Source organism: Stegastes partitus, unplaced genomic scaffold (genome assembly GCF_000690725.1).
Source record: "Stegastes partitus isolate 25-593 unplaced genomic scaffold, Stegastes_partitus-1.0.2 Scaffold123, whole genome shotgun sequence".
NCBI classification, from domain to species: Eukaryota; Metazoa; Chordata; class Actinopteri; family Pomacentridae; genus Stegastes; species Stegastes partitus.
The window spans coordinates 493,204-502,841 of NW_007577854.1; the positions used below are offsets into that span (position 1 = coordinate 493,204).

The following is a 9,638-nucleotide window of genomic DNA, read 5'->3' on the forward strand; positions in this document are numbered from 1 at the left end:
TATGCTTCATTCATCTGCTACAGGGCAAGGTCAATACCAATCCAAACTGACTTGACACCTTTGCCTTCATGATGTTCATTGAAAAGTAGTTTCTTTTGGGAGGCCTTTGAGAACCTCCAAATGCTGAACCACAAATTATCGAGCTTGTGTAAAGGCCTTGTCCATCCACATCACTGCTTGATTGGTTCTGATAATATTTCAAACACTTTGAAAAAAAAAAAAGAATAACCTGGGGGTCTTCACCCAAGACCCTGAATTAAGAGTTCAGTTCCACAACTCCTCAACCGAGCAGTTTATTTTTTGTTTAGTCCTGAATGTCTATAAATTAAAATAAAAAGTAATTAACACATCCCCATCCCAAGCCATTTTCCCGATATGTTTTGTTAAAACATTAATATTGTTGGATGTACTATTGGTTAAGACTTTTTTTAGACAGTAACAATCCAAATATTTCTATTCTAATCAGGCGCGTTCTGCATGAAAAAGACTTACGAAGTGTCACTGGCCGTAAGTGGGACTTGGTTCGGAAAGCTGCTGGCTTAGTCACCCCCTCCTCCACCACCACCACCTTTTATATTTCTCTGCTTTAATTGGGACTCTGGACAAAACTATCACAGCTACTAGGATCACATTTGGCATTCAGATTGAGTATAAACTTTTGAGTATTATTATTTTTAACATAGCATTATGTATGTAAAAGACATGCTCATCATTTGTCATTTATGATGTACTTGACTGAGCTGACCCGTCTACTAACACAAAAAGAAATGTCATTTTTTTATTTCTGTTTTTCATGCCAATACACATTGTTATAAAAATATACTTAAAGTAGTTTGTTAATCTGAAAAAATAATAATAATTAGGAAATAATTATGGGGTGGTTTATTAGTACAGGAACTTAAATCTTTTACAAACTACATTTGCAAACTGAGGTTTCCAGACTCCCTGTGCACAGTATCAGGAAACAGCTTACAAACAATAAGACATGCTATGACAATAGGTTATACAGAAAACATACTTTGTTGACATGTAATGTGTAATGTTTAAAAGCCTATCTGAATTGCTGTCGGTTTAATTTCCAGGCCAACACCCACATCACACTATTAACTGTTCTGATCAATAGTGGTCAGTGATCACCCCTTCTGAGAGAAGAACAAGAACGAAATACTAAAACACAAAGATTTTTATTTATAAGCCTCAGGTCTGAGAGCAGGCAGGACATGTGGAAGAAACTTGAACACAACATGTGCATCTGGTCTAACAGGTGTAGAGCTACACCGTTCTCCTGCCAAATGTACCATGTTGAGGTCAGTGTATAGATTGTGTTCAATTTAAGGTATGGCATTGCTTCCAAAGGACGGAAACCTTATATTTCCTTCTTAATTTTGTAGGACACTATTTTTATACTCCACCACTTTCTGGAATGCATGATGCAATGTTTGGCTTCATACACACTAGTATGTTTTTCTTTGGTCCAGAAGAGCATTTTAGCACCATTTCAGAAATGAATGAAAAAGCAAATCACATGACATTTCTTGTATGCTGGGAAAACTGGAAACGGAGGGTTGGTTGCTTAGTAGTAGAAAAAAGTAACCTCAGAGATTTCTTTGCTTCAACCAACACCATGGTGGAACTGTGACTGGAAGTAACACAAGTATGAGTTGGTGGTGGCGGCTGAAAACATAAGATTGGGAGTTGTTGTTATGCGATGATATGATGAATTACGGAACGGAGACATAGTGACTAGAAGGCCCAACTAGGAAGTGAACATGGGTGTCTGCTTCATCTTTTAGAAAAGTCTCAGCTCCTGCCTGTCCAAACTAAAATGCAAACCTGGAGGTTTTAAACTAAAAATGTAGTCAGAGGTGTTTTCAAAATGAACATTAGTGTGGATGTCGCCTTTCCCAAAAGACTAACAAAATGCGGCCATGAGATCAGAAGTATTAAAGAAGTGACACAGTACTCAAAGGCAGAAAGGGGAAGGGTATGAGGCTTGACAGATGTGGTATTATGTAAAGACACTTACTGTAATGTGGTACTGCCTCCAAATCTCTGGACAAGCCTGAGAAGAGGGAAAAAAACTGATATGATGATCACATTTATAGACAGGTCCACACAGATACATAGTCTCTTTATAGATAACCGTAACCAAGAGCAACAACTTAAAGCCTGTACACATCTTTTAACTCTGAGTCAGATATTCAAGACAAAATGAGGATTAAACATTTAGGCAGCATCAGTAAACCTGATTTTTGGTATACCGGGAGAGAGGTGGGAGGTGAAGTCATGAGAGATGTTGATGAACAGACAGACCAGAGAGGAGATAGGGGGCCAAATGGAAACTGAAAAAACAAACCGTGATGTAATTTGTTTTCCTGCCTGAGCCTTTCAGTGTCTTCCTGTGTCTCTTTTCTAAACCTTTATCACCCTGATTTCTCACTAACTGTTTTTTTCCCATTTATGCCTCTCTGCAGTCAGTCACTCAAACAGTCAGTAAGTGAGGCAGTCAGTTGTTTTGTCCCGGTGTGGCTAAAGCATTATCTCCGGGGCTTCTCCATGCTGTTCCTTAAGCGTTCCGACATCCTTTTCCCAACCGCCGCCACTTCCCACTGGGAAATTGAAAATGCCGCAGTCGCCGCAGGCAACAAGATTTATCTACTTACATACCTACTGAGTGAGAGAGACAGAGTGTGAGAAGGAGAAGACGACTTGGGCCTGTTCTGTTAAAAAGACATTTTTAGTTGCTCTCACAGATGCTACATAAGTTCCTGCACAGATTTTGCACAACATAAGAATTCCCCCTCACATTAAAGGGTGGCTAATTTGGCCTAAAGTGCCTAATCTTTAAACACACCCTGTGTGGAACGGAAGGTACTTTTTCTGGCTTAATCTAATCCGTTTGGATTTGAATGCAGAGAAGAACAAGCATGAATTTCGACAGCTGTATCTTCCTCCAACTCTCATCGAGCTCTTTTCTTTTCTTCAACAAGCCCCTCCACCCACAGCCGCTCCCTCCCGTTTGCTCTCTCCCTCCAGACCGCCAGGGTAGTGTGTTGTTGTCGAGGGCGACAGGCGAGGCGAGCGACACACTCGCGCTCCATCAACCGTCTGTCTTTAATGAGAGACACAGAAAGGCCCAGGGGACTGAGACCTGACTCTCTTTCTCTCTCAGATACACACACTAATACATACAGTATAATTTGTGAGTGTAAGAAAGGGGAAAAAAAAAAAAAACTTCCAAGAAAAGGGTAATTACAACAGCACACAACTTTGCACCTTTGTTTGCTGCTGAAAACAATATGCAAAAGAGAGGGTAGGAAGGAGATCAGGCCAAGGATCTGGACGAAGAGGTGAGAAAAAAAAATGGGTGACTGATTGTGAGAAAGAGAGAGAGAAAAGAGAAAGAAAAATTGTGTTATGTGTGTCCTGGTCTCCCCTCTCCCTCTGGTGTTCACCTGGTTACTCATCCATTACACAGAGCACAGTACATGACTGACTGATGGAGAGAGAGGCCGAGAGAACGAGAGAGACGGAGGGAAAAGAAGAAGGGGTCGAGGGTGAGGCAGGGGGAGACGTAGGCAGCTTCTTACGTACACACAGGGTTTTCCATTCTGTGGCATTAGTGTAAATGGGCAAGGTAATGAACGCGGCGATGGGATAATTGTCATTGATGGTCATTAGAGTCACCCTTCAGTGCCAACGCGCACACACATGCCCACACGTGAGCTCACAGCTGGAATATGCAGCATGGCAGAGACATAACTAAGCTGTAATTGCTGAAGTGTATCAATTAATGTGAACAGCGGCGTGTGCTGACCCCTGGTCACTCATTATCGCTGAGAGAAAGTGGGGGAGAGAGGGGTGAGAAAGAGGGAAAGGGGGAGAAATTAGGAGAGAGTGAAAATGGGCAAGGAAACAGGGTAGTGGTAAGAATGTAAAAGCGCGGGGCATACAGTATCTGTGGTAGAGGTGGTTCGAGTGTTGTTATGTTTACATTAAGTAGTAATTGTTCTTGATAATAAACCACAGCTTCTACACGCGTCTGTGACCATTCTGATGCACTTACTCATAGAGTAACATGAATTTGTACATGTAGGAATAGTACATAGTATTTATTGTTGTCTTTATTTTTAGCCTTATTGTACTTTTGTATTTCTTGTCGTGCTTCTTTCATGCCTCATTTGTATCAAACATGTGACTTTCCCTGGTGATGAATCAATAAAGTGTATCTTTTCTTATTTGAAGCTTCTTCTGAAATATCTTAATCCTGCGTCTTTGCTGTATATAGTAATTCTCCTTATTTTAACTGTCTATTTGCTTTTCGTGTAGTTTCTATTAAGGTGGTGTGATAGCTTGTATTTCTAAGTGAAATTTTGCATTGAGTATCACAAAAATGCTTCAGAAATTTCACATTACCCATGCATGTTGAAGCACAAGCATGGTGTGTTGTCTCCTATTATGTAATTTTGGATTCCTTTCAGTGATTTCCAATGAACTTTATTTCATTATCTTTGCAATAACCACACTGCAAAAGACTGCCTGAAATACTATGAATGGAAAAAAAAAGTATATACACACACCACATGTTCACACTGAGCATGGAAACATTTGACTGATCAGACGAACCCAAAGCTACCCTCCAATTAATTGGTGACAAATATGGTGGCGACTGCTAACCTTGCAGTTGCCACTATATCCAACATGTTTGGGATCAACTGTTGCATCAATGAAGTCGGGTCCTATTGCAGAGGCAGAGATCACTGATGGTGTAGTGTGTGTAGAGTGTAAGACTGTTTGCAAACCAAGGTGGTAACCCTTCACAGAGGAGTTGTTGATGTTACTATAATTTACAGTTACCATGGTTTTGGAATATGACATCAAATAGTTCAACATGAGTATCAAGTTTGGATATCCACACATTTCTTGGCCCATCTAGCGCACTTCTTATCAAGGCAAGTTTGGCTTTCTAGTTGGCATACTCACGTCAAAGAAGTGCCCCGTCATGCTGCACCGATGACACTGTTTGTGCCAGTACGCCCTCTCACTGCAGGACCCGTAGAGGTGCCCAGGCAGGCCGCAGTTGTTGCAGTGTTTTCTGGGACATTCGCTGACCACATGGCCTGGGGTGCCACACAGGAAGCACGGTAGCACCTTCTGCACACACAACCCACATAACATGGTCAGTTGTATCACATACTTGCACACAGTGAGTATAAGCTGTACATGTTACTGTGTTCTGATGGGGACTGACTTTTGGCTCGGGGCAGTTCTTGGAGAGATGTCCCATCTTGTTGCAGTTCCTACAGTGGACGTTTTTGCCAGTATAGTATCTGCTTGCCACCCGCTGTACTGCTACCCTGGCGCCCTTGTCTTTGTTATAGATCTGAGCCTGAAACACACACAGGTAGGGCATCATCGACATCAATTTGTGGCAGTAAGGGTCAATGGGCTAACTTGCATCACACATTACTTGTTATATTATAGGTTAATATAATTATATAGAACTAGGTCTAATTAACCAAACATTTGTATGACTCAAAAACCTAAGGCTCTTCTGCTTTCCCATTTTTTTAATGACATTTTTAAAAACACTGCCATTTATAGCACAGGGAGAGAGGATGTTTTTCAATGACCTCAGAAAACAGAAGCTGCTAAATGTCAGAGTATCAAGTACAGACTATAAAGCCATTACCACCCACCTCAATGTCTTTGTCTGAAACCAACCAACTTCCTCCTTCTTCTTCAGCATCTGACAAAACAGAAAAAAATGCATTTTAAAATACTGAAAAGACAAATTTACAATTTTTGCTTATGTTTAGACTTTTATTTTCAAGTTGTAATCAAATATACACTTCTTGACCACTTTATTAGGGTACCCCTGTAAAATCTAATGTAATCCATCACAAAAGATCTGCCATACATTCTATCGACTGCCAGTTTATTACAATAAATAATCAAGGAAAAAGAGTTAATCAAAGAAGATTTTAAAACAACAGAAAATGTGTGTTACTTGTTCAAATTTAACCTAACGCACAAGTTATGAGATACGCTAATTAATTCCTGAAAGCAAAGTTTGGACTTTAGTTCTATAACACTGGTCACAATACATGGAAACCAGGGCTGCACTCAAAACTGTGGCTTAGTAATGACACATATATTTCTATGGAAGCCTACATCTGTGGAAACTAAACTTTCATCTTTTCTTACTCAAACAATGTGACACAACTGGACCCATCATTCGATAAGAACCAGAAGTGATAAATTCTAGACAATATCCAGCCCTATTAAGAACTCTAAACCCAGAGGAATAAGTTTAGTTTTCTGTACGAGAAGGACGCACACATACACACACTGAAACTGACACAGTGGCAGCCCAGCACATCTGTATGAGAGTGGCACTAACAGCACCCTGAGGGAGGCCGCTGTATTCTCCTCAGGCCCACAGAACTGTAACTGACATCCAGAAATCGTAACGTACACACAAATACACACACAGAAGCACACAGACACGTGTACTCAGCATAAATTATGTGCTGATAGCAATGACCCACACAGGCTCACATGCTTTCACAAACGCATACAGACACACCCACGCATCGACCCCTGCGATTAGCTGGTTGACAGTCTTTAGCCTTTGGACAAACATACAGCCTTGAGCCATAATCAAATATTACACTCTCCTTTTCACCCCTCTCTCTCTTTCTTTCTCTCTCTGACTCTCTCTATCCAGCCCCCTTATCGTTATTCGACTCAGCCCTTCTTCCTTTGCTTTTGCTCTCTCTTCTTGTTTTCTACCTCTCTTCCCCCCCTTCTCCTCCCCGGGTGAGCGACTGCAGAGGGAGGTTATCACCTCTCCTCCCTGTCAAACAAATTAAAATGGCTGCTGTTTGGATGGGGCTTCTTTCTGCCTCAACCTTCACCTCCAAAAACACACACACGCAAGCGAATCCGCGTTGTCACCGCATCATTCTTCGTTGATTAATTTGGAAAGCTCAAAACCTGCATATATCCTGTAAATCCTGTAGTCTTTCACAGTTTCTAACACATAGAGAGTGCACCATGTACAAGCCAATGATGAAGATACTGTTTTTTACAAGGAGCTCTTCTACCATGTCTGAAAGGAAAACAGTTTAGACTACAACATCAGCATCTAAACTCTGATCGCACAAGTGGAAACCAGTCCACCAAGGGCTTGAATTGATGATGTGATCATGTGGCACTCATTCTTAAGGTCCAATAAACATTTATTTGTTAGTGAATAAATGTTGAACTTGTGACTATGATTTTAAGGTGGGTTTATTTCTTTTTCTTTTAGAGCTAAATACATTTTCCTCTAAAAACAATCCCCTTGTGACTAAAATCATTTCTAAAAACAAATTTAGATGCAAGACAATGTATCGTGACTAAAACTTTGTAGTGGCTCACCTGAAACCACACACATCAACTCAATTTTTCAAGAAATCAACACAAAAAAACACTTTTAAAATATTTTAGCAGGCAAAAGATGCCATAATTACAAAATAAAAGCATCTAGTTGGTGTGTTTCAATTTAGGGCAGCAACTAAAGATTATTTGCAATATTGATTAATCCATTAATTACTTTATTTGTGAATTGTCTTGTCAATAAATGTTGCAAAATAACAAGAAAAAATCCTACCAGTTCAATAGAAACCACTATCCAACCAAATGACAAACATATTTAAGTTACACTGACATAAAACCCAGAAAAGCAGTGCTTTACGTCGGTACTCACACCTCATTCATGATTTTAAATTTATAGGGTAGTGTCAGCTAAAAATCGGTGTACCACAGTGTTCTCTGTTCTGGCAGAATGCTGTGCATATGCATGTGTTTTGTCTTACTGTGTCATGCTAGAGTAAGATATACTCTAGTGTAGTTAGTTTTGGTTAGTTTTATATGGAGAAGAGAATGGGGGCCCTCGCAGCGCTCATCTACTGTGAGCAGGCTGGGGGGCCTCTGTGTGACGTGTGTGCGTGCGTGCGTGTGTGTGTGTGTGCACGCTTAGCCGGTGTTACACAACAACCAGCATCCAGTCAATGGGCAGCTTGAAAAAAGGCAGGGGTGAAAGGTGTGTACGTGTGTGTGTGTGTGTGTGTGTGTGTGTGTGTGTGCGTGTGCATAAGTGCATCTGAGTGTGTGTGAATGTGAGTAGGCGTTAGTGACTCAACGAAAGTCATTCCCAAAGCGTCTCCCGGGGGGACTCCCCAAATAAAGAGCAGGAAGCTTTCCCTTAATCTAAGGGGCCCCCCCACCCCACCCCATCTCACCAACCCAACACACACACAGGGATAAAGGGTGAAGCTCTTTGTCACGGCCGAGGAATCAAACACATGGGTGGGGGGGTGGCGCAGAGGAACGGGAAGCAGGTTGGTTGGAGCGGGTTGGTTGGTGTGTGGGTGGGGGGCTGTTGTCTGTACACAGGGTGAAAATATGCTAATCAACCTTGAGGCCCTGTTCAAAACCCAACCATCAGAGCCCTCGTTCCATCGTGGCCCAGCAGATCTGAAGGAGTCTGGAGCTGAAAAAGCAGATGGCAGCGGCTTCACCGAGCAGCTGAACGGACTCAAGAGAGGCCTCCGCCATGTTGACTGCAACTGTTCGATTTTAACTGATCTAATGGCAAAGCATTCCTTACAGCCATCTTACACTTCTAAGCCCGACAATCCTGAGTGGAAAAATGGGTGTCACACCGTTTCACAAGGGTGGGGACGACATGGGACGAAAAACAGGCATGTCGGAGGTGCCCTAGTCTAGAAATCTCTGAAAATGTTCCCTGTTTTTGAGCAATTCCTGAAGATTCCACTGATTTCGATTCTGTGGGACAAGTCGTACATTATCTCATCACTCGGTCGCCAAGGGAAATTCAACACAATGGCATGGAAGAGAGGGAGATGGAGAAACAGAGGGAGGGATGGATCAGGGGAGAGGAGGCGACAGATGCTACCTGTCTGTCTCATAGGTACCCTGATTACTAGAAGATGAGAAGGAGAGGGGAGGAGGCTGCGTGCCTGTTCATCAGAGCCGGCACAACAAAACAAAACAGTGTGTGGTGTGTGGGTGTTTGCGGTGTGAGGGGGGAGCCCGTATGTGTGTGTGAATGCATTGAATCTGTCCCTTCTACCAGTGAGAACAGAACGGAAGTGTACGTGTGGCTAATGAACCATGAACACCCGGCTCTCCTGGGGTGACACACACACACGCATGCACACACACACACGCATGCACACACACATACGCAAACGAGATGAGGTCCAGACAGGATGGTTTAAGTCTGATAAACCAAGGACAAGACTGAAAACCTCAACGACACACAAGCATCCTTCAGTGCAGTGGCCTCAACATAATACAATCACCTGCAACCCCAGCCATTAACTCATTTTCTAAGATCTGTGCATTTGTGTGTGTGTGTGTGTGTGTGTGTGTGTGTGTGTGTGTGTGTGATCTACAAGCTGTTCTACCCTCTCTCCCAGCAACATCAAAGGCTTGAACTGACCCGCCTTACCCCTATCTCCCTTTCCCTGTCCTACCACTTAAACAGGCATCCCAAGCCAGCCCGCCCATTGTACCACGCTGTTGACCAGGCCCATTAACACACCAACCAGCACACACGCACACAC

The 9,638-nt window shown here is 42.4% G+C and overlaps 1 protein-coding gene across 1 annotated transcript in view; it reads right to left on the minus strand.

Moving 5' to 3' along the window:
- Window positions 1-9,638, minus strand: part of zcchc7 (zinc finger, CCHC domain containing 7) — a 50,718-nt gene that overhangs the window by 16,312 nt on the left and 24,768 nt on the right. Inside the window, exons 4-7 of the mRNA XM_008278425.1 lie at window positions 5,700-5,749; window positions 5,252-5,389; window positions 4,984-5,154; window positions 2,027-2,062 (exon numbers count right to left, since the gene is read on the minus strand). Of these exons, the coding sequence (XP_008276647.1) occupies window positions 2,027-2,062; window positions 4,984-5,154; window positions 5,252-5,389; window positions 5,700-5,749 (395 nt within the window). The remainder of the gene's footprint in view (window positions 1-2,026; window positions 2,063-4,983; window positions 5,155-5,251; window positions 5,390-5,699; window positions 5,750-9,638) is intronic.